Source organism: Antechinus flavipes, chromosome 6 (assembly GCF_016432865.1).
Source record: "Antechinus flavipes isolate AdamAnt ecotype Samford, QLD, Australia chromosome 6, AdamAnt_v2, whole genome shotgun sequence".
Lineage (NCBI taxonomy): Eukaryota > Metazoa > Chordata > Mammalia > Dasyuromorphia > Dasyuridae > Antechinus > Antechinus flavipes.
Genome location: NC_067403.1, coordinates 247,982,268 through 248,008,272, shown reverse-complemented (window position 1 = coordinate 248,008,272; position 26,005 = coordinate 247,982,268). Strand labels below are relative to the sequence as shown.

General features: G+C 35.4%; 2 protein-coding genes across 2 annotated transcripts; both read left to right on the top strand.

The window, feature by feature from the left end:
• The first annotated feature begins 6,709 nt into the window (after positions 1-6,709).
• LOC127541961 (olfactory receptor 10Q1-like) lies at positions 6,710-7,663 on the top strand. The gene is given in 1 exon segment (XM_051967333.1): positions 6,710-7,663. A coding segment is annotated over 1 exon segment (954 nt).
• A 16,169-nt stretch (positions 7,664-23,832) lies between these two features.
• Positions 23,833-24,795, top strand: LOC127541911 (olfactory receptor 10Q1-like). The gene has a single exon (XM_051967238.1). It carries the CDS (start codon positions 23,833-23,835, stop codon positions 24,793-24,795), a length of 963 nt encoding a protein of 320 aa, XP_051823198.1.
• Positions 24,796-26,005: the final 1,210 nt, after the last annotated feature.

The following is a 26,005-nucleotide window of genomic DNA, read 5'->3' as shown; positions in this document are numbered from 1 at the left end:
TGCAAGATAAGTTGAAGATGATCTTAGAGCAAAGACACTGACATTAATGAGGATAGGGGGAAAAAAATCTACTTAGAGAATAGGAAAAATGTGAATGACTCTTGAAGGAAGCCAGGAAGGCAAAAGTGAGGAGGGAGAAAATTCCAGGAATGGGGGACATCCAGTGAGAATGCGTGAAGTTAAGACATGGAGTGTCTTGTACATTAAGCAATAAAGAAGCCAGTCACTAGATCAAAGAGCATATTTAAGAAGTGGAAGAGAATAAGATGTAAGAATATAGGGTTATAAGAAACTTTAAAGGTCAAATGGAGAAGTTTATATTTGATTAAGGATGCCATGGGGAACACTAGAATTCATTGCATAGGAGAGTAATATAGTCAGACCAGGTCTTTAGGAAGAATGAATTTAAAAATAGATGATTGGGAAAAGAACCAAAATGCCTTGAGACAGAAAGACCAACAAATAGATTATTGAAATAATCCAGATATGAGGTGATGATGGCCTGCCCCCAAATAGTGGTAGAGAAGAGAAGAGACTGCATAAGAGAGATGCTGCAGAGATAGAGTTGACAGGACTTGGCAAATGATTAGATATGTGGGGGTTGATAGGAAGTAAGGAGTCAGTGATGAGAGTTACATTGCAAGCCTCTCTATGACTGGGACAATTCCATTCCATTCAATAAACATCTATTAAATACCTTCTGCATGTCAGGCACTGTGCTAAGCACTGGAAATACAAAAAGATGCAAGCTCCTCAAGAAGCTCATAATCTAAAGAAAAAGACAACATGCAAAAAATATATACAAATCAAGCTATATACAAAATAACTAGGAAATAATTAGCAAAGGGAAATCGCTGGAATTAAGAGGGGTCAGAAAAGGCTTCCTGTAAGAGGTAGAATTTGAACTGAGGCATAAAGGACACAAAGGAGGCCAGTGGTCAGAGCAGAGGTCATCCCACGCATTCGGGCCAGATAAAGAGAATGCCAAGAGATGGAGTGTCTTGTTCATGGAATATCCAAAGAGCTAGTGTTATTTGATTCAAAAGTACATGTTGGGAGTAAAGTGTAAGAAGACTGGAAAGACAGGAGATTAGATTATGAAGGACTTTGAAGGCCAAACAAGACACTTTGCATTTGTTCCTTGAGGCAATAGAGAGCCACTAAAGTATTGTGGTGGGGGGGGAGAATTTGATGTGATCAGATCAGCATTTTAGGAAAATCACATTAGTGATTGAATATAGAATGGATTAAAGTGGGGAGATAATTGAGGAAGACCTGACCCACCCACAATAATGGAGGCATGAGATGATGAAGGCCAGCACTAGAGCAGTAGAAGTGTCAGAAGGAAGGGGTGAGAGGGAACAATGCAGCCAAAAATGAAATCAGCAGGCCTTAGCAACAGTTTGGATACGAGGGGTGATAGAGATTAGGTATCTAGGATAACCCATAAGTTCTGAGGTTGAGAAATTCAGTGTCATTGTTCTTTATAGTAATAGGGAAGAGAAGAAAAGGGGGAGGTTCTGGTGGGGTATATGTAAATGGAAACAAGATCTTTGGATATCTTGAGTTTAAAATATTGCTCATAGAGGACTTCATTCTCCCCCTCTATAAAGCAAGGGGTTAATTTGTTTTTTAGAGACTTTCTCATGTTTGCTTATGTGATATATAAGTATTAGGATGTTCCCAGTAGAAAATTAATCCATTACTTCAAGAATCTTAGAGTCTTCCACATCAAAGGGCTCTCAGAGGTCATCTTGACCAACCCCTATTTGAATGGAAATATATTCTACAAAACTTCTGAAAAAGTAAAGCCTAAGCCTTTATCTAAATCCCTCTGGCAGAAATCCATTTCACTTTGGAATGAATTTCTAGGGAGATTCTCTTTTGACCAAACTAAAATCTGCCTCAAACCACAGTTCTGATTTCTATTTCTGGGACCAAATTAGAGCAAATCAAATGCATTTTCTATATGTATTCATAGTATCTTTCAAATATTTATAGGGTCCTATCTAGTCCTTATTTATTTTCTTCTCCCTCTTTAGATTTATGCAAGAACCAAATACTATTCCAGTATATTATCACTGTTTCAGTTTCTTCTTGCTCTTATTTCACAACTCTTTTCTGAGAAAGTCAAGATCATGTATTCAGAATGGGGTTCCAATCTATTAGAAAATATAATTTTAATAATTGGTCCATAGGTTTCACAAGACTATCAAAGGGATCCATCTCTCTCTCTCTCTCTCTCTCTCTCTCTCTCTCTCTCTCTCTCTCTCTCTCTCTCTTTCTCTCTCTCTCTCTCTCTCTCTCACAGAAAGAGAGGAAAAGAGAAAGGAAGGAGAGCAAGAAAAGGGAAAATGAAGAGCAAGAGGAAAGGAAGGGAAGAGGGAGAATTATGAACACCTGATATAATTAAATCTCTTTACTTAACTGAGGAGAAAACTCAGTGCCGAGAGGAAGGAAACAGTGTGCCCTATCTCAGAAAGCTGGAATGGCAGTTATGAAAATCCAAATTTATAATTCTAGAGCCATGTTTTTAATACATCTAAAATATGACTTAGGGTAAACATGGCAACTGTCTTCAAATAAAGACTATATTGTGAAACAGGTATTAGACTTATTTGATTTGAGATAGAAGAAATAGGAGAAACAAGTTGAAGTTACTAATAGTCTGATTTCAGGATCTTCTAAGTGAAAATGTCCTCACTTTTAAGCATACACCCCAGTTGAATGAGGTGTCTTGGGAGGTGGTAGTTATCCATCACTAGACATTGTCAAGAACAGACTGGATTACAACTTGTAGGAAATGTTGGACTAATATAATATCTAATGTAAGTTGGACTTCTTAGTTCTCTTTAGACTGAATTTCTGATATTTTCAATTTGAAAAATTTCAATTTTCAGTTGAAAGCACTTTCTGTGCTTTGAGAGAATGAACTCTAGGCACATTAAATTGAAGCTGAGTTATTATATATTAACTACTCTCCTTCTTCTTCCCTCTCTTTTCTTTCTTCCTCCTCCTCTTTGTGCACAATTTTATAGCCCTTTGGGCATAGTTCTAGTTTGTTCTCCAGAATGGTTATATCAGTTCACAACTCCATCAACAATGCATTAGTGTTTCAGTTTTCCCACATCCCCTCCAACATTTATTATTATCTTTTCTGTTATCTTAGTCAATCTGAGTCAATATGAAATGGTACCTCAGAGTTGTCTTAATTTGCATTTCTCTAATCAATAGTGACAATCTTTTTTCTTCTATTCTTCCTTCTCAGTGTTTCCATTACAGGTATGAATTTGCTCATCAGCTGACAAAATCAACAGTCATACAATCCTGTGAACTATTGTTGCCATCTATGTTAATGTGATTACTGTTCTAGAAAAGAATCTTTGCCAGGTAAGTGCTTCCTCTGTCTTCATTATTAGAAAATAATAATATCATGTCAAAGAGAATTGGAAATTTTAAAGAAATCCTCTAAAATCTGGGGAATAAATGCTATTCACTTACCTGTTTGGGGGGCAGGGATGTTCTATGTGGATTGTTATGCCGATCTCTCTTAGACAAGTCATATATCTTACTGAGTAGGCCATGTAATATTGCATAATATCATCTACAAGTGGGAATATCTAGAGGAGCTCATTATCTATGTTGAATTTCTACTTATTGGATTTTTTTTGCAAATGATAGACTTTGACCTAGACTATCTATGGGTTCTTGTGTATGTATATGTGTACATTAGACAGCTACTAAAGAGAGCCAATGAATTGGGTTGGATGCAGTATTAAAAAAGGCCAAAGATCAGACATAATTAATTACCTTTAGATAAATACATGATTTCTTCAATCATTCCAAGGATTTGTCTGTGACAAAAATTTATCTTTTCTAATACTGACATTTTGAGATTCCATCTCTACATGTCTGGGGATCATAGAATCCCACAATCTCAAAAAACTGTAAAATTGAGAGTGACCTATAAAATCAGAAGTATGAGTTTGAATAGCTGTGACTTACAACCAATGATATCTTTGGTGGAGAAATTGGACTGAAATACTTCAGCCAAGAATAGATAATGGGGAAAGGAGTAGCCTGGTGATATAACAAAAACAGGCTAACAAACAGATATGGCCCAAGTACTACATTGTTCCCGTGAAAATTACAAAAGTCCAGAGAAAGACCTCCATCCCATCATGAAGGATGAAGGTCATCTACAAAGGATTCATAGGAAGTCATGGAAAACAGTTAGATAAGACAAAAAGACCCAGGTGCATAGGGGTGTATACTTTGGGAAGGCTTACTCAGGTAGATAAAATCATGCATACTTTCGAGTAGTGATAATTTGTGGCAAGAAAAAAACCTTAGGCACTGTGAGATTGTAAACAACTATTATTCTAGAAGTTCAAATATCATGTCCTCTTAATTTTATTATAATTACTATTGTGAAAAGTTTTTTCTAACAATAGCTTAAAGTTGTATATTTCATGGCAAGTACAGACTACATTATTGTCATGATTTCATTTGATTTATAACAATCCCACAAGCAACACAAATGATTATCGTCATTTTTCAAATTGGAAAATAAATACTAAAAATAGAATGGTCATTCTTAATGATCACTCAAGGTTAGAGCACAAATTTGCACCCAGATCCTTCAAGTCTCATCTATTACTCTTTAATAGCAACAGAATGATAAAAGTATAGAAAGTGAAGATTGGTCAAAATAATTTTAAGAAACATCATTAAAGGGAAGAGAGTAGATCTTCAAAAAGAAGTCTGAGTGTTCAAATTCAACTGGCATTGCAAAATATTCAATATCAAGTTACCTTGATCCAATGGATAGTGTGTTTGGTTTGGAGTCAGTAAGAAGCAAATTCAAATCTTGTCTCTGTGTGCCAACTGTGTGACTTTGGGTAGGTTACAGCTCCTTAGAACTTATTTGCTAAGGTAAAGATTTGAGACAATCTTCATGAATTCCTACTGCAAGAATGACCACAATTGAACAGCGAACAGATCTTCTGTGTGCAATATTTAGCAAAATAAAAGAAGGCAGAGACAAAATTAAAAGGTAAAGAACCCAAGGTGTTTTTTTATGATAGAGAATCACCTGAATATAATGGAATGAGATATAAATCACAAAAGGACTAGAAGAAAGAGATTTTAGCTGTTGTCTATGATAGGAAAACATCTAGATTTTGGAATAGTTCATCATGTCAATAATTAGTCCTTTTGTTTTTATGATAGAGAATCACCTGAATATAATGGAATGAGATATAAATCACAAAAGGACTAGAAGAAAGAGATTTTAGCTGTTGTCTATGATAGGAAAACATCTAGATTTTGGAATAGTTCATCATGTCAATAATTAGTCCTTTTGTCGCTATGGGTCTTCTTGTGCCTAATGTGGAGTGCAACCTTTCAGAGCTTAGTAGATATTCTCCAAAAGTTCTTCTACTGAAAATTCATCACAGGCAGTTTAACTGATAATGAGCCTCTTCCCACTTAGGTTAGAGTGGTTCTTAGAGAAGCAGCTATCCATTACTAGCCTTTGTGCCATTGTCATAGCCTATGAGAAATCAATATCAATTCCATGTCATGAAGAAGCCTTGAAAGACATTAGAAGGGACCAATAGCTTTTGATTTACATTGTTTGTTGTGAACCTTGCCCAAGAGAACATGTAATAATAAAAACTGCTGAATCACACTCCTTTTGTACAGTTGAATTTCCCTTCCTATATATCTCTCATTCATATGCTGTCCTTTCAGGTATCATACAATGACAATAAAAGGATTAAACTTCTAGGATATGGAAGTATCCTGGTGAAAACGTTAAGGAAAGAGAGAAATTCATGAATTTCATCATGTAGACATTTTAATTAATATAAAATTGTCTGAATTTTTTTATAAACCAGTTCATGTATTAGGTCTTAGATTCAGCCTTCAGGGCTGCCTAGATAGCCATCTAAAGTGGTTGATACCAATAAATGACTGCCTCTCTCCTAAATATTTCTATGAAGTGTCATTTCACAATCTCTATCGATAATTCCTTTTGATCCCTTCCATTCAGTAATTTCCCAAACTAATTATATCTTTAATGACCAATAAAATCGAGGGCTAGAAGTGAAAATTTATAGAATCTCAGACTTGAAAGAAACCTTACAATATAAGATATGGTATCAAAGTTGTAAGAAACTTTGAAACAAAAACAGCAGAGTTGAAAGAGGCTTTATTTAATGCATAGAAGGCCAGTAAATAAATAGAAAATTATTCATGGACATAATATTGGAATCCATCTATTAGTCTTCCCTCTTTGATCAGATAAGAATACTGAGACATAGGTATGATAAATCATTTTCTCAAGATGATCTGTAAAGTGTTTTTCTTCCCGGGTTATTTATACCTTCTGAATCCAATTCTCCCTATGCAACAAGAGAACTGTTCGGTTCTGCAAACATATATTGTATCTAGGATATACTGCAACATATCCAACATATAAAGGACTGCTTGCCATCTAGGGGAGGGGGTGGAGGGAGGGAGGAAAAAAAATCGGAACAGAAACGAGTGTCAATATAAAGTAATTATTAAATAAAAATTAAAAAAAAAAGATGATCTGTAAAGGTCTTTGGACTTCTAAATTTTATTATTTTATCATTCTAGAAAAAATAGCATTCTTAATATCATCTAAGTAATCCATTAACTGGACTTGACATTGGCAGGTAACATGTCTTCTCTCAACATTCTACACTTCAACCAGTCTGGCCCCACTGAGTTTGTGTTCCGGATGCTCACTACTTCCCCCAGGATCCAGGTCCTTCTCTTCTGCTTCTTCCTTCTCCTCTGTGTGATGATCTTATGTGGAAATACTATCATCATTTGCATTGTATATAGCCATAGCTCTTTGCACACACCCATGTACTTCTTCCTATCCAACCTCTCCTTCCTGGAGATCTGTTATACCACTACTGTAGTACCATTAATGCTTTCCAACATCTTTGGGTCCCAGAAGCCCATCTCATTGGCTGGTTGTGCAACTCAGATGTTCCTGTTTTGCGCCCTTGGTGGTGCTGATTGTTTTCTGTTGGCTGTCATGGCATATGACTGATATGTGGCCATCTGCCATCCCTTACGCTACACCCTCATCATGATCCAGAAGCGATGTATTCAGCTAGTGGTTGGTTCTATGACCCTAGCTCTTCTCTTTAACCTTCAGCTCACAGTACTTATCTTTACTTTGCCATTCTGTGGACATATCCTGGAAATCAACCATTTCATGTGTGACGCCCCACCTGTCCTACGCCTGGCCTGTGGGGATACCAGATTGCACCAAGCTGTTTTATTTATGGTGGGTACCTTTGTACTCACTGTCCCTTTCCTGCTCATCTCCATCTCATATATCTTCATCGCCATCAGCATTCTACGTATCCAGTCTGCTGAGGGACGTCGACGTGCTTTTTCAACCTGCTCTTCACATCTCTCTGTGGTATTACTGCAATATGGATGTTCTAGTCTGGTCTACATGCGTCCAAGATCCTCTACCTCTGAGGATGAGGAACGACAGCTTGCTTTGGTTTATACTTTTGTCATTCCTCTGCTCAACCCCCTCATTTATACCCTGCGGAATAAGGATGTCAAAGATGCCCTGAAAAAATCCATGAGCTTCAAAAGGACTTCTTAAATTCAATAAAAGGATGGGGCAGATACTTCATGGTTGCTAAGATAATGGAACCTTTGGGAAATTATTCTAAAATATAGTTTCTCAGTTACGCTTTACACATTGTAATTTTCTGCAACTTGTATCATTTGAAAATGTTAGATTTATATTTACATTGTTTGCTATGAATCTTGCCCAGGAGAACATGTAATAATAAAAATATGCTTGATCACACTCCTTCTGTACAGTTGAATTTCCCTTTCTACATATCTCCCTTTCGTGTGTTTGTCCTTTTAGGTATCAGAGAATAATAATACAAGATTATAGACTTGGAGTAGAAGTGGACTTTAAAGGACCATTGTCAAGCCTGCTCATTTTAAATGCTAACTAGTTTATTGGACTGGATAAACATCATGTATTTAGCCACTAGAAGCTGAAATGAAGTGTTCTGAATAAAAACAGCCCTCTGTCTCTCAAGGAAGAGAAAGTCAGGGAATATGTATTTATTAAACACTCACTATGTGCCAATCTTTACGAATATTATCTTATTTATATTGGAAGCATTCCTTCCATACATATTATTCAGGATAGCCAGTGTGACTCATAATTAGAGAAAGGAAAATTAAAATTATTCAGAGGTTCCAATGCACAGTCATCAAATTGACAAGTTGACAAAAGAAATTAAATGACAAACACTGAAAGGACTATGGAAAAACAGGTATAATAATGCACTGTTGGAAAAGCTGTGAATTTGCCCAGTCATTTTTTATTAATAATTTTTTATTGTTAAAATATATGTAAATATAGTTTTCAACATTTACCTTTGCAAAATCTTGTGTTCCAAATTTTATCTCCCTTTCCCTCCCCCTTTGCCTTAGACAGCAAGTAATCCAATATATGTTGAACATGTTCAATCATGCTACAAGAGAAAAATCAGATCAAAAAGGGAAAAAAATGAGAAAGCAAAAAACAAGCAAACAACAACAAAGAAGGTGAAAATACTCTGTTTTGATCCACATTTAGTCCCCACAGTCCTCTTTTGGTATGCATAATTGCCCAGCCTTTTTAAAAAGCAAGGCAGAATTGTGCCCAATAGCTATTTATTAAACTATGTATACCTTTGACTCAGTGATGTTACTATTAGGTCTATATCACAGAAATCAAAGAAAGAGGAAAAGGACTCATGTGCATAAAATAGTTATAGAAGTTTTTCATGATAATAAAGAACAGAAATATAAAATGGTGTCTATCAAATAGGAAATGGCTTAAAAATTCATGGCATATAAATGTAACAAAATGCTTTTGCTCAGTAAGAAGTGATGAAGGCCATGGTTTCAAAGAAACCTGGGAAAACTTCATAAACTGACACAAAGTGAAGGGAACAGAACTAGACAAATTTAAACAATAACATTATAAAGACAAACAACTTTAAATATTTAGGAATTCTGATCACATACTATTTAAAGGACTCATGATAAAATATGCTACTTACCTCCAGATAAAGGGATAATAAGATCCAGAGTGTCGATTGAGATTTTGTTGTTTTTTTTTAACATACCCAAAGTGGAATTTGTTTTTCCTAAACATATTTGTGACTTGGGTTTTGTTTTTTCTTACTTTCTCATTTGGGGAGGGGTAATAGGAAAAGGAAATGTGAACTTGAAAACAAAATTAAATTAAATTTAAAATAATAAAACATAATAATAAAGATAGATGGGATAAATCTTCCATTTACTGCTCTTGAGAAGGGAGTTGAGATAATCTTTTCATGAAAAAGATGCCAGAAAAAATCCATCATTATCACTTTTTTTATTACAACCATTAAAGTGTAATAAGATAATTTTATTTCATTTCTCCTTTCCTATTATTGGTGTGCAAAAAAAAATCCAACCACTTCCCAGGAAATCATAATAGAGGATGAGCAACTATATTTTTATCGTACTTTTATCTCACATTTGGCACCCATAGGCACCCAGGTACCAGAAGAGAAGGAGGAGCTGTATGCATTTTTATGGAATATACTTTTTATGAAATGATTATTATAACTCTCTTCTCAAGACCCAACTCTAAAAGTAGTGAACATTCCATTCATTTTATCTTTATCTCATTGCTGTGTGAAGTCTCCACCATGTTTTTACTTTCTAGAGATGCAGCAATATAGTGAGAGGTCCTAGGTAAACAAGTCTGCCCATACTTTTCTTGGATATCTCTTGAAAGCTCCAGATGTTTAAAGTTCCCAGAATTTTATACAGAGATCATTGGAGTCAAATGAGCTGGCTTTTAAAAATGTAGGAGACAATAATAAGCAATATATCTTTGAATATATCAATATAAATTGGCCAGTCTTCGGGGAGACAATATGGTCAAGTAAGCAGTAAATTACCAGAGCTCTCCCATATTCACCTCCAAACTATAAAATAGTGCCCCAAAACAAATCCTAGAATGGCAGAACCAGCAAAAGAAGGGGGAAAAATATTTTATTCTGATAAACTTGGAAGATCAGCAAGAAAAGTCAGTATCACTTGGGTAAAAGCCTAAGATAAGAAGCATCCAGCAAGTCAGCAGCAGTCCCATCTCAGCAAACCTGCAGCAAACCTAGTGTAGTGAGCGGGCAAACAGGACCAGCAGGATACCCCACATGTCTCAGCATAGCCAGGGGAACTGGCAGACTCCAGCTCTGAGAACTACTATATATGTCAATCTGGTCCTCAGCAAACAGGCAGCCTCCAGAAGTCAGATTGTCACATGCTTCAGTGTAGTTCCAGAGAAACACAGAAATACCCCACTAGCCTAAGTACTTGTCAGTCATCACCTGTAGGAGTCCAGCTCAGTATTAAATAAGCTGACATGTCCTACAATCCTAAACTTCCAACACCAACATCTGTACCACATCTACTCAATTGCAGCCCCTGTGGGCCTCAAGGCAAAATTAAAGCAGCACCAAGTAAACCATTAGGGCCAGAAACCATTAACACAGAAAGCTGAAGGCAGTGCTAGTTCTACCCTAGGAGCAGAGCTCAAATTTAAAAGAAAGGAAAAGCTCCAAAAAAGCTCAACAAACAACAACAATAAAAACGAATCTGACCATAGAAAATTATTTCAGTGACAAGAAAGACCAAAACACAAATTAAAAAGAAGACAACGATATCAGAATACCTATGAGCAAAACCCCAAAGAAAAAAATGGAAGTGGTCTCAAACCCAGAAAGAATTCATGAAGAGCTCAAAAAAGAACTTAAAATTCATTTAAAAGAAGTAGAAGAAAAATTAGAAAAAAAATGAAAGTGATACAAGAGAATTATGAAAAAAGAATCAACAGTTTGGAAAAAGAAAACAACTGCTTAAAAACTACAATCGGCTAAATGAAAAAGGCAGTACAAAAAACAACTGAGGAAAACAACTCCTTAAAAGTTGAAATCGGCTAAGTGGAAACTAATGGCTCTTTGAGACATCAAGAATCATTCAATCAATCAAATTTAAAAGAATGAAATTATGGAAGAAAAATGTAAAATACCTCATGGGGAAAAACAAGGGACCAGGCCTGAAGGCATAATCAAAAGGAATACCTGGACAACATTTTTCATGAAATTATCAAGGAAACTGCTTTGATATTCTGGAACCAGGGAGCAAAATAGGCAATGAAAGAATCCATTGATCACTGCAGGAAAGAGATCCCAAAATAAAAACTCCAAGGAATATCATATCCAAATTAGAGAACTATGAGGTCAAGGAAAAAAATACTACAAGTATTCAGAAAGAAATAATTCACAATCAGGATTATACAAGACAAGCTACCACATTAAAGGATTGGAGATCAAGGAACATGCTATTCCAGAAAGTAAAGAAGCTAGAGTACAATCTGGAAAAATTAATATTCCAAGGGAAAAAATGGTCAATCCATGAAATAAAAGGATTTCAAACATATTTAAGTAGAAGACATAAGGAAACACAAAAGACTTATTACAGTGGAGGGGAAAATGAGAGGGTGAGCAATGAGCATCAATTGAACCTTACTCTCATTAGTACTGGCTCAGGGAGGGAATAATATACCCAACCAAATGAATATAGAAACCTGCCTTGCCCAACAGAAAGTAGGAAAGGAGGAAAGTAAAGGTGAAGAGAGAGGATAAACAGGAATGAAAATAGGAGAGAAATATACACTCAGTAATCATAATCAGAATCTCAATGGAATGAAATCTCCCATAAAGTGAAAGTGGATAGTAGAGTGGATCAAAAATCAGAATCCTACAACATATTGTTTACAAAGATATATTTGAAGCAGAGACAATACTCACAAAGTAAAAGTAAGTGGCTGGAAGAGAATCTATTATATTTTAACTGAAAGAAGAAACACCACCAGTAGTAATCCTGATCTCAGACAAAGTAAAAGCAAAAATATACCTGATTAAAAGATATAAGGAAGGAAATGACCTCTTGCTAAAAAAGATACCATAGACAATGAAGAACTATCAATACTAAACATATGTGTACCATATGGTATAAGAGAACTCTTTTTTTAATAACTTTTTATTGATAGAACGCATGCCAGGGTAATTTTTTACAGCATTATCCCTTGCATTCACTTCTGTTCTGATTTTTCCCCTCCCTCCCTCCACCCCTTCCCCCAGATGGCAAGCAGTCCTTTACATGTTGAATGGGTTACAGTATATCCTAGATACAATATATGTGTGCAGAACCGAACAGTTTTCTTGTTGCACAGGGAGAATTGAATTCAGAAGGTAGAAATAACCCGGGAAGAAAAACAAAAATGCAAGCAGTTTATATTCATTTCCCAGTGTTCTTTCTTTGGGTGTAGCTGCTTCTGCCCATCTTTGATCAATTAAAGCTCTCTTTATCGAAGAGATCCACTTCCATCAGAATACATCCTCAAACAGTATCGTTATTGAGGTATATAATGATCTCCTGGTTCTGCTCATTTCACTTAGCATCAGTTCATGTAAGTCTCGCCAGTCCTCTCTGTATTCATCCTGCTGGTCATTCCTTACAGAACAATAATATTCCATAATGTTCATATACCACAATTTACTCAACCATTCTCCAATTGATGGGCATCCTTTCATTTTCCAGCTTCTAGCCACTACAAACAGGGCTGCCACAAACATTTTGGCACATACAGGTCCCTTTCCTTTCTTTAGTATCTCTTTGGGGTATAAGCCCAGTAGAAACACTGCTGGATCAAAGGATATGCACAGTTTGATAACTTTTTGAGCATAGTTCCAAATTACTCTCCAGAATGGCTGGATGTGTTCACAATTCCACCAACAATGTATCAGTGTCCCTGTTTTCCCACATTCCCTCCAACATTACACATTATCTTTCCCTGTCATTCTAGCCAATCTGACAGGTGTGTAGTGGTATCTCAGAGTTGTCTTAATTTGCATTTCTCTGATTAATAATGATTTGGAGCATATTTTCATATGTCTATAAGTAGTTTCAATTTCTTCATCTGAGAATTGTCTGTTCATATCCTTTGACCATTTATCAATTGGAGAATGGTTTGATTTCTTATAGATTAGAGTCAATTCTCTATATATTTTGGAAATGAGGCCTTTATCAGAACCTTTGATTGTAAAAATGTTTTCCCAGTTTATTGTTTCCCTTCTGATCTTGTCTGCATTTGTTTTGTTTGTACAAAAACTTTTCAATTTGATATAATCAAACTTTTCTATGTTGTGGTCAATAGTGATCTCTAGTTCTTCTTTGGTCATAAATTCCTCCCTCTTTCACAGGTCTGTGAGGTAAACTATCCTATGCTCTTCCAATTTATTGTATAAGAGAACTCTTAAAGGAGAAGTGACTTTTATGTTCATGATCAAATAAGAGATAGAAAGCATTGTGAAATACAAAATAGATCATTTTATTACATTAAATAAAAAAGGTTTTGTCCAAACAAAATTAATGCAAACAAGATTAGAAAGGAAACATAAAGTTGGAAAAAATCTTTATAGTATTTTTTCCTTAAAAAGTCTTATTTCTCATATATATAGAGAAATGAGTCAAATTTAAAAGAATAAAATTCATTCCTCAATTGATAACTGATTAAAATATATGAACAGGCAGTTTTCAGATGAAGAAATCAAAGCTATCTTTAAGTGAAGAAGTTCTCTAAATCACTTTTGATTAGAGAAAGGCAAATTAAAACAACTCTGAGATACCACCTCATACTTATTAGATTGGCTAATAAGACAAAAAGGGGGAAAAACAAATTTTGGAGAAAATTTGGGACACTAATGCACCATTGGCAGAGTTGTAAACTGATTCAAATATATTTTGGAGAACAATTTGAAACTGTGCCCAAAGAGTAACCAAACTGTGCGTACTCTTTGATCCATCGAAATCATTACTAGATCTGTAACCCAAAGATATCATTTAAAAAGTAAAAGTGTCTACCTGTGCAAAACTATTGATGGCAGCCCTTTGTGGCAAAATACTGGAAATCGAGAAGATGTCCATCAATTGGGGTATGGCTACACAAGCTGTAAGTGAATATAATGTAATACTTTTGTGCAACAAGAAATGAAAGGCAAATTTCAGAAAACTCAAAAATATTTGTATGAAATAATGAAAAGTAAAATGAGAAGAATCAGGAAAATATTGTACACAGTATCAGTAACATTGTGTGATGATCAACTATGAATGACTCAGTTCTCAGCAATGCAATAATCTACGACAAGTACAAAGGACTCACAAAGCAAAAAGCTATTCACATCTAGATAAAGAACTGGTGGACTCTTGATGTAGATCAAAGCCTTTTTTCACTTACTTTTATATTTTTTCCTTTTGATATGTTTTTTTCTTTCTTAATGTGGAAATGTTTTGTATGCCTATCATTTTAGGAAGAGGAGAGAGGGAGAAAGAAAAATATGAAACTCCAAATTTTGCAAAAAAAAAAATGAATGCTAAAAGTTATTTTGCATGTAATTGGAAAAAACAAAATACTATTCAAAAAGACATAAAGGGTCTAAAGTTAGTTTGAACTCAATTCTTCCTTATTTCAGACATAATTCTCTCTATATTGTACTACCTAGTTGCTCCAAACATTGGAGAATTGGAGTAGACCAAAACCAATAGAAGATTTAAAAGGGATTCTAAATGATAGAAAAACACAATCATTTTAAAAACATATAGAAATATGTAATTCTTTCTTTGTATTAACCAATTTGAGCAGTATACTTCCTGAAGTCAAGATCAGTATCTTATTTCATCTTTGACAATCTAGAGCTAAATTAGCATCTACTGCATTTGTTGCATTAAGGCAGTATTTGAACCAGGTTACCTCAGCAGCAATTCCAGTAAAACAGTTAAGTGATTTTCCCAGGTTCTCACAAATTGTTCATGGAAGAACTGAGACTAGAACTCAGGTCTCCTGACTCCCAATTCAGAGATTTGCCTACTATACCATATTGCCATGTATTTATGTCTCCATCATTTCCCACTGTTGAGAATTTCTGGAATATAGTTTAATTCCAAAATAGGGACAGAGGAAAAATATTCCCTTCACTTACCCCAGACATGAACTTTGATTTTTAATAGCACACTTGAGATAATCTGATGCTAAAAAGTTCTGCTGAACCATTTAACTTGTCTCTGTTTTTCTTAACTCAAAAAATTTCCACCAATTTTCTAGTCAACTCCAATTAGAGTGGGCTACTGGGAAAATACTTTACTCCAGAGACTCATTCCACTGAGAGAAATTTCATAGAGTTCTCTAATAAACTGACTGAAACAGACATGATTAGACTGTTAATGGAGATGTCATGGACTGTCTTTGCTAGGTTTCCCATTGCTTAACAGATATCCATGACCCCGTTCTAGGAAACTCCACTGGTACCCCCATGTACCACACTCTCAAAATGTTTCCAAGATTCTAAAGTAGTTAAAAACATCAAATATAATCCTATCTTTCAACTCTGTAAGGTCCAATTTGAAAGCAGAGATAAAAAGTGCGTTTCTACTGGTCAGAGTCTCTCTTTTCTGAGAATCACCATACTTTGCAATTAACCTAAAGTAAAGAGGAAGGAAAGAATTGGTGAGTTCTTTAAAAGGACTATCCAAGGAAGATCTCAGAAGAAAAGTGAGCGTCACATCAAAATTTTTCTCTAGATTGTTGATGGAGTCAGATGCACTGGAAGATGGTAAGACAATGCCATTTGGCTCTTTTCATTTATTTGTATGAATTGGGACCCCAGAATTTAGTAGACTGAAGAAGTAGCAATAATTCTGTAATTGCCTCAAGGAAATGAATCATCATCACAGGATCATGAGATCATAGATTGAAATGTGGCAAGTAAATTAACATAGATATTATATGATTCTGAATCAATAAGAGTAAAATTCAGATCTTCTTGTTCCCTTTATCTCCCATGGAACAATGCACTGTACTGACCATTATATAGCAAGGTGCAATATATACCTATTAATTGATAAGCTCGAGGGTAGACCCAGACAAAACTTTTTGAGAAAACTTTGGACTAGTTTCATTCATCAGGTTATAATTTCATCAGATGCAAGAGTCAGTGAGCAAAGTAACATCAATCGTATCATTCCCTGCTATAATTAATCTCCTGCAGCCTTACAATCCACAGTCTCAGCAAACATCAAAGTTTGTCTGCCTTGGGAGGACGCATATATAAGTCAAAAGTTCATTAAAATACTTCTCTTTTGGTTAGGGTTTAGAGCCCTTCTATAACTTTAATTTGCAGAAAATCCATCTGGTTTAATAGGTCATTAAAGATAGATTTTAGAAATCTTCTCCTAAAAGGTTCTGTTAATGAATCCTTGATCTTTTGTATGAATAACATTACCTGAAGAGGCATAAATGACACACCCATCAACATCTTTTAATCCTATGTCATTATTTTTGCTGAGGCAATTGGGGTTAAATAACTTGCCCAGGGTCATACATCTAGGAAGTATTAAGTATTTGAGACCAAATTTGAACTCAGATCCTTCTAACTTCAGGGCTGGTACTTTATCCACTGTTCCACCTACCTGCCCCAGTCCTATGTTATTTTTTCCCATGTCTTCCCATAAATTCTTTGAAAAGGAACTCCCAACAACAACATTCCACTATATCAGGTTTTCTTAAATAGTATCTTTGCCAAGAAAACTCCATGGATCAAATGGTCAATGGGGTCACAAAGAACTGCACACAATTGAACAGCTTCTTACATTGGGTTACGCTCATTAAATTCTGAGACTGGCTATCTGTTATTAATCACTATGGGGTTTAAGCAATGATAAAAACACAGCCACTAGTAGAAAAGGGATAGAATTCCATGTTCTACACAGTGTTTATTATAAGGAAGTCACCACTGTCCTATAGACAGGACTAGAAAGATACAGCTAAGATTCTACAATTTTTTAGAATACATTTTGATAACTGTATGACAGTATAATTTTTTATAATTTAATATATTTTCTTGTAAGCAATTGAAAATAATATTCTGAGAAGGGATTCATCAGCTTGACTGATCAATAAGTCCAAGACACAAAAGGACATGTCCTTCATTTTATAATTCTGTCTTCTCACGTTAGGAGACAGCGAGATGGCTCACTGGATAGAATGCTAGAGTCAGGAAGGTCTGAATTCAAATTTGGCCACAGATTTTTACTAGCTGTGTGATTTTAGGAAACTAGAGAAAGAAATGGCAAACCATTCCAATATCTTTGCCAAGAAAACTCCATGGACCAAATGGTCAATGGGGTCATAAAGAATTGCACACAACTGAACAGCTTCTCACATTAGGTTGCTCCCATTAAATTCTGAGACTGGATATCTGTTATTAATCACTATGGGGTTTAAGCAATGCTAAAAACACAGCCACTAGTAGAGAAGGGATAGAATTCCATGTTCTATACAGTGTTCATCATAAGGAAGTCACTACTGTTCTATAGACAGGACTAGGAAGGTACAGCTAAGATTCTATATGATAGTTCAAACTCTCATCATGCCCCATCAAATCTATTCTGTTTATATTGCTTATAAGTACACAGAACAGAAGGAATATGGGTAATGAAATTACAGAATTTTAGGAGAAATATCGGTAGTCATCTAGTATATCCATTAGGCAAAAACCCAGGGGACCAGAAAAGAGAAATGCTTTGTCTAAGTTCATACAACTAATTAGTGATACATCTGAGATTATAACCCTGGCTTCCTGACTCTTTCCACAAAGATGTAATTGTCTCCCAAAGAAGGAGAGAATGCCTTCCTTTTTCCCAAAGAAAATTTCACTAATCAGTAGAATTAAATTTCTGCCTTTTATTTCTCATGTATTTTATAAGAGAAAGTCTACCTAAGCATCTGGTCTGAAGGAATTATATAGTACATATCATTTATTTTATAGGCAATGAAATTGAGAAAAATACTCCATCAGTGAATGGAATCTCAAAAAAAAGGAACACCTTCCCACCCATTATTTGCAGATTTTATGGAGAGAAGGGTATTGAGAATAGCCAGGATCACAGGAATTGGAATTAGAAGATATATTTGGTTTGACCAAAGGAAACCTCATTTTACCGAGGAGTTAACTGGATCTCAAGTATGAGTTCATATCACTAGTTTGGGATTATAGTTTTGATTAACTATTCAATGCTCTTTTCATAAAGAGACACTTACCACTCATGATCAACTGCAAACAGCATATTAAAATGGATATTAAGATGGGACAACTAGATGGCATAGTGGATAGAGCACCAGCAGATCCAGCTTCAGACACATAATACTTACAAGATATGTGACCCAATACAAGTCACTTAACCTCAATTGCCTCACCAAAAGAGAGAGAGAGAGAGAAAGAAAGAGAGAGAGAGAGAGAGAGAGAGAGAGAGAGAGAGAGAGAGAGAGAGAGATCCTGTTGCTTGCAGTGCTATGCGCTTATGTGATAATAGATGAAGAAACAAAAATAATGCTAAATATTAATACATCTCAAAAAACACACACACACGCACATACACGATTTACAATGGATACCCCACCCTCCCAACAGAAACAAGGCAAGCGATGACTTTTGGATGCAATTCCTATAAAATGTAGACTCTGCAATAAAAAGCCAAAGGCACATAAAAATATATTTTAACTTTAAAAATAATTTAGTTACAGTAGTACTTTGCTTGAGTCATCTTCCCAACATGTATTTGATGGTCCACAAATCAGAGATATAGAATATATAGGGATATATGAACTTCAAAGAAAAATATCCCGACCCCATATAGTTGTTCAAATATGAAATTATACAAGAAAGAAAGAAAGAAAGAAAGAAAGAAAGAAAGAAAGAAAGAAAGAAAGAAAGAAAGAAAGAAAGAAAGAAAGAAAGAAAGAAAGAAAGAAAGAAAGAAATGGATGTAAGGTAACCTAAGTTTGACCCATCAACTAAAATTAGCTCAGGATAATTATTACACTTATCTGGACCTCATGTTCTTCTTCTATGCATAAAAGTAGTAGATCTCGATACTGAAGAGCTTTCCTTTGTTATTTGATATTATGAATTTGCCAGGCAGCTTCAAACTGGGAATAATCATACTATTACTTCTTTTTTTTAACACTTTTACTTCATAGAATCATGCAGACTTCTTTATAGAAAGGGATGTAGAGATCATCTTAGGTAACACATATATGAACAGAAATCTTCTTGAAAAAAAAATCTCTCAAAAATGGTCACCAGTTTTTGATATATAATTTGACTTCAGTAATAGGAAATTTTTTCAACTCCTTTTTTTTGCATTTTCTATATTCATTTAGTGATTAAATATGTTCAGCTAAGGAGTTTAGCTGGGACAAGAGTCTCCATCTGTGAAACAATTGAAAATTCAGCAACAGTAAATCACCAGATGTAAATTGATCATGAGAGAAATGCTTGTGTTGTCATACATCAATGGATCCAACATTTTTTAATATAATTCCTCCCTCCTTTAATCCAGATCATTAGCCACTTATGCCTTATTTTTAAATACATACATATATGTATGTATATATGTAATATACATATATCCAAACATATAAATGTATATGTGTATGTATATATGCATGCATATACATATTTAAGTTTTTACATTTATTTAATTTCCAATTCACAGAATAAAATAAGGATGACCATAAAACACTATAACAAAAAGATGATAGCATATGAAATTACAACTCTACCATGTACATCTTGCTATTCCCTCTAAATAATAGCAAAGTTAAGGTATAAATTTCTTTCTTTTTACAAATTACCTCCTCTCATTCTAGTGATGGCATTAGACACATTTCTCCAGAGATAACTAGGTAGCCCACTAGATAGAGCTCTGGGCCTAGGGTCAGGAAGACCCGAATTCAAATTTGCCTTCAGACACTTATTAACCATGTGATCCCAAGCAAATGTCTTAATCTCTCTTTGCCATAAGCCATGGGAGAAGGAAATGGCAATTATCTACAGTATTTTTTACAAAGAAAACCGAATGGACAATATTGGTGTGTATTCATACACTGTCACAAGAGTTGGACACAACTATACAAGTTCCAAATATTCAAATCTGTTTCTCTCCAATTTCAGTCCATATTATCTAAGTTCTGATTCTAGGATGAACTACAATAAATCTATATTCCATGTGACCACGCTTTGAATACTAAAAGGTATCTCTTAGCCCTTAATTTTGTTCTCATTCTTTGCATCTATCCAGCAATTTTATATTTATGAGACTAGTGTAGTGTCAAAATCTCAGTTTCTCATGGGATTTGGTTCATAACCCAGTTCTGAGATTCAAGTCCATAATTTACAATGGAGGAGCACCTTTCCATCCATTATTTGCAGATTTTATGGAGGGAAGGGCACCAGGATCATGGGAACTGGAGTTAGAAAATATATTTGGTTTGACCAAATGAAACCTCATTTTACTGAGGAGATAAGTGGATCTCAAGTATGAGAACTGGCTCGTCCAATGTCACAGAGAAAGTAAGTAGCATAGTGCCTACCAAAAGGCAAGTTTATAATGGTAGATAAGTGGTTTTAACATACTTTTAAACAACTTGGAAGAGAGATACTAGCTCTCTAAGTATTTAAAGGACTATTATTGGGAAAAAATTAGACTTTTTTATCTTCAGGATAGAAAAGGAGTAATAAGCAAAAATTGGAGAAAGAATGAGTTCATTTCCATATAATCAAAACCCTTATCATTATTTGACCTAAGCCAAAATTGAAGGAGCTGATTCAGGAAATAGTAGGTTCACTAACATTGGAGGATTTCAAACAAAGCATGGAGGACCCATTTTGGAGAATATTGCATATGATATTCTATTTCTAATCCTGGGGGAAGGGGTTATGTAGCTCCTACCTTCCCTTCCTGCTCTCAGTTTCTGTAATATTTTCAATTCCATGATGGTCATGAAAATTTTAATGTAAACATTATAGTTATTAGGCAAAGTGATAATCACTGGTAATTATTTTTACTAACTTCTCTTCTCCTTTCATATCTTTTTTTTCTTTCATCCACCTGTTCCTCTTCTTACATTTCAGTTGTGGGGGTTGCACAGGACCTGTAAAGGCCCAAAATTCTTCTGTAATCATGTGCTCTTTTCTTTCTATTAGTTCTAAAATTGTTGCTGTCCTGCAGATGAGGTTATGCCAGGTAAGAGCTAATTTACTTTTAATCTCCAGAATATAATGTTGCACTCCCAAAGGAGGAGGTAAATTAGGAAAAGTAGCATTTTGGTTATTGGTAAAATCTCTGAGTAATATCTAGAAAAGATTTTTTTGTTCACTTGAGTTCTCTCCAATTAATCCTATGACTAAAGGTTTGTTATAGTAGAATTATTACTGGCCAAAGAGATAGGAGACATTGGTTTATATGTAAGTTCTAATATATATTAACTAGGTAACCCTAGGCAGGGGGATTACTTATATGAATTTTTATTTCATTATCTGTAAAAATCAACAGTCTGAAAGACATGCATTTTCATTCATTTTGGACCCATGGCTATCAAGCTACCCCTTTTGAATAATTATGAAGCTCACTCAAAATTCATTGAGTATTAATGAATCATGAAAATATCATCATGATGTCAGTCTCTTATAGAGTCATCCCAAAATATATATTTTAGGGAATACTCAAAACCATCATAAATCATAATTATGTAGTTCTTTAAGGTTTACAAAGCTCACATATGTTATCTCATTTTGATCCTTATTACGACACAGTTACAAAAGAAGGAGGTAATATTAGTATCCTTATTTTTGCATATGAGGAAACAGACTTAGAGAGATTGGTCAAGTAACAGGCCCAGTATCACTCAGCTACTAAACATTTGGGACAGGATTTGAACACAGTTCTACATAATGTCCAAGCCCAGCACTCTAGCTACTGAACGACATAACTGCATCTAGAGTAGGCAGCAAGCTACAAGTACCATTATCCTCATCTTACAAATAAAGAAACCAAGACTGATAGTGGAAGCAGGTTGACTGGGTCACCTGGGATGAAGTGGAATTGGAACACAGATTTTTCACTTATTCTTTCCATCAAAGCTAAATAAAGTAAAGAAGGTTGCTCACAGAAAAATATCAATAAGCATCATTAGATGGTAGACATAATAAGCTCCAGGAAAGAAAATCAGGGTAAAACAAAATGACTGATATTTTAAAAATATTAAATAGAGAAGCAGCAAGGAACAGTGGATAACATGTTGGGTTTAACAAAATCTTACAGAAATGAATGTTGAAAACTATCTTCACGTGTATTTGAAAAATTAAATACTATTGAAGAAAAAAAACCTGCTAGGTTTATAGACCAGAAGACTTGGATACAATGAATGCCTCTGAGGTTTACCAGCTGTGTGAGCCCATGTAGATTATCATATGTGTTTGAAAAAAATTCTTTAGGATCCATGTACTATACCAGAGATGAGTGATGTGATAGATACCATACTGGAGTGGGAGTCAAGAGCTGAGTTCAAATCTTGCTTCGGTAAACTAGCTGAATAAACTTAGGTGAGTCATACAACTTCTCTCAATCCTAGCTTCCTCATCTGTTAAATTTGATAGACTCGATGGTTTCTGAATTCCTGAACATCTTAAATCTAAGATCTTATGACAGTTTACATATTTCATTGATCATTATGAAATGATGGGATAATGTTATACTTAAAGCATATCAGAGTTGAAAGAGACCATAAAATGTCTCTCAAATTGAAAGGAGACTCTAGACAGGGGCCCTCAAACTTTTTAAATAGGGGGCCAGTTCACTGTCCCTCAGACTGTTGGAGGGCCAGACTATACTAAAAACAAAAACTTTGTTTGTGGGCCTTCAAATAAAGAAACTTCATAGTCCTGAGTGAGGAGGATAATCATCTTCAACTGCTGCATCTGGCCCTCAGACCAAAGTTTGAGGACTCCTGCATTGAATGTAGAATTAAGAACTAGAAAGGATCTTCAAACATGGGATGAAGAACATCAGGGCCAAATATTACTTTAAAACATTGAATGTCAAAGTTGCAAGATAAATTTTATCTTCAATCAGTTATCCAGGGCTATCATAGTTACAATTTATAGCATCTCTAGGACAATCTCTTTCTTCTCATCTCATACGGCCTCATTTTGGGTCAGGTTCTTACCACCTCATATCTGGACTATTGCAAAAGGCTGATGCTTCATCTTTGCAACCTGAGTCTTTCATCACTTCATTTCATCCTGTACTCAGCTGTCAAAATGATTGTGCTAAAATTCATGTCTAAACCTAATCTTTCCACACCTACTCACTTAACTCTTTCAGCTCCTTATAAAACACAAGATGAAATATAAAATCCTCTGTTAGAATTTTTAAATCCTTTATAATATATTTTCTTCTTATATTTCCTATCTTAAATCTTACTGGCCTCTAGTACAACTGGCCTCCTTATGCTTCTTACACACCGCACAAAATATATAGTATATTGGTACTGGAAAAGAAACTAGAATGTATAATATAGAATATTCATCCTAGAGGAGATCTTAAACATTAAATTTTTAATCCCAATGTTATGTAGATAAGAATACTAAAAGATATAGAAATGAAGAGATTTGCCAAGTCATCTTTTAAAGGTCTTCAAATCACCATATTTCTATGATTCTATTATTCTAAGAATAAAATGTTTTCTTATTTAATCTAAGCAGTTACTGGTAATTCACTTTAATTTTGTACTTCTCTTTAGCAGATGAAATGTCTTCTCCCAATACTTTCCATCTTAACCAGTCTGCTACTACAGAGTTTGTGTTCCGAGTGTTCACTACCTCCCCCAAGATCCAGGCCCTCCTCTTCTGCTTCTTCCTCCTTCTTTACATAATGACCCTCTGTGGTAACACCGCTATAATCTGGGCTGTATATACCCATACATCCCTCCGTACCCCCATGTACTTTTTTCTGTCCAATCTGTCCCTCGTAGAGATCTGTTACACCACTGCTGTGGTACCACTGATGCTCTCCAATATCTTTGAGTCTCAAAAGCCCATCCCATTGGCTGGCTGTGCAGCTCAGATGTTTGTGTTTTGTACCCTTGGTGGTACCGACTGTTTCTTATTGGCCGTCATGGCATATGACCGCTATGTGGCCATCTGCCATCCCCTGCACTATACCCTCATCATGACCCAGAAGCGATGTATCCAGCTCATGGCTGCCTCCCTGGGCTTGGCTGTTTACCTTAATCTGCAACTCACAATATTGATCTTCACTGTTCCCTTCTGTGGTCATCGCCTAGAGATCAACCACTTCTTCTGTGATGCCCCACCTGTCTTACGTCTGGCCTGTGGTGACATTCGAGTGCCACAAGCTGTTCTATTTGTTATGGGCATCTTTGTTCTGACTGTGCCCTTTGTGCTCATCTCCATTTCCTATATCTTTATCGCCAACACTATTCTGCGAATTCAGTCTGCAGAGGGGCGCCGGAAAGCATTTTCTACCTGCTCCTCCCATCTCTCTGTGGTCCTACTGCAGTATGGCTGTGGCATCCTGGTCTATATGCGTCCTAAGTCCAGCACCTCAGAGGATGATGATCGGCAGCTTGCCTTGGTCTATACCTTTGTCACACCTCTGCTAAACCCCATCATTTACACCCTACGGAATAAGGATTTCAAAGATGCACTGAAAAAATCCATGAACTGCACAGCAGCATCTGAAACTCCATGAAGATTTGAAATAGAGAGTTATTAAGACAGAAAAAATAACAAATTCCAACATATAAGTTCCCACATATTATCATTTTCTACAATTGCACTTACTATTCTGAAATACACTATGTCTGATCATATCATTTATTATGGTGAACATAAAGGGAATTTAAATGATCAGTTGCTAGATATATTGTGAAAGGAATATCTGCTCAGGCATGGACTATTATTGAATATTCTTTGAGTTTTTTGACAACTTCTGTGATTCTAGAATCTACTCTCTAATATATACATGATTGTTGTTAAAATAATGTACCCACTTCCAAGTACATGAGTTCTATTGGGTATCGTCCTCTTTGAGAACAAAGAACAAACAACTTTTCTCTCACCATTTTTCTCTTTCCCAATCTCCTCCTTTTCAATTTCTTTTCCTGTTTTCTGCTTCTCTGAAGCATGATCATAAGAAAGAGACTGATTCCTCTAATCTCTGAATCAACACAGTTTTATCACTTGTTGATACTACCCAAAAAAATCATAACAGAGGCATAGCAAACTATGATGACCACCTAGACTATGCTGTCTCCTCAGGCTCTGATATCCCATCCCATCTTTCCCCACAGACAAGCACAAGGTATGTCCTTTTCTTTTGTAGTTCCCATGTGATCCACATCAATGATATGAGACTTTTCTTTTGGATTCTCTTCAGTGTCCTTGTTTGTCCTCCTAATCATTTTGATTAATTTCATTACCATCTTAAGGATCCAATGAAGTCAAAGAAACTTTTTGATACCTGTGTTTTTCACTTCATAGTAGAGTCTATATTCTAGGGACCAATCATCTTTCTCTTCATCCATTCCAGCTCCAATCATCCAGGGACAAAAAGTAGCATTTATGGGTACCTGGCCTCAGTCATCTCTGGGTGGCCCTAATTAGCTATGTAACCTTGAATTCTTCAATTAACTTTGTTTCCCTTAGTTCTATAAAAATAAGCTGGAGAAGGTAATGGCAAATGACTCCAGTGTCTTTGTCAAGAAAATCCTAAACAAGCTCACAAAGAGTTACTGGGCATGCCTGAACAACAATAATCTTTTTCATAGTATAAATGCACACATGCACAACACACACAATCTGAATTCTGTTTTTCTGTACTCTTACTCCCATTAAAAATAATATCTTATATGAAGAGAAATAAAGTTATGCCCTTTTACAGAGAAACAAAAAGCCCTATC

Coding starts and splice junctions, on each gene's coding strand:
- LOC127541911 (XM_051967238.1), top strand. CDS start 23,833: ATGTCTTCTCCCAATACTTTCCATCTTAACCAGTCTGCTACTACAGAG.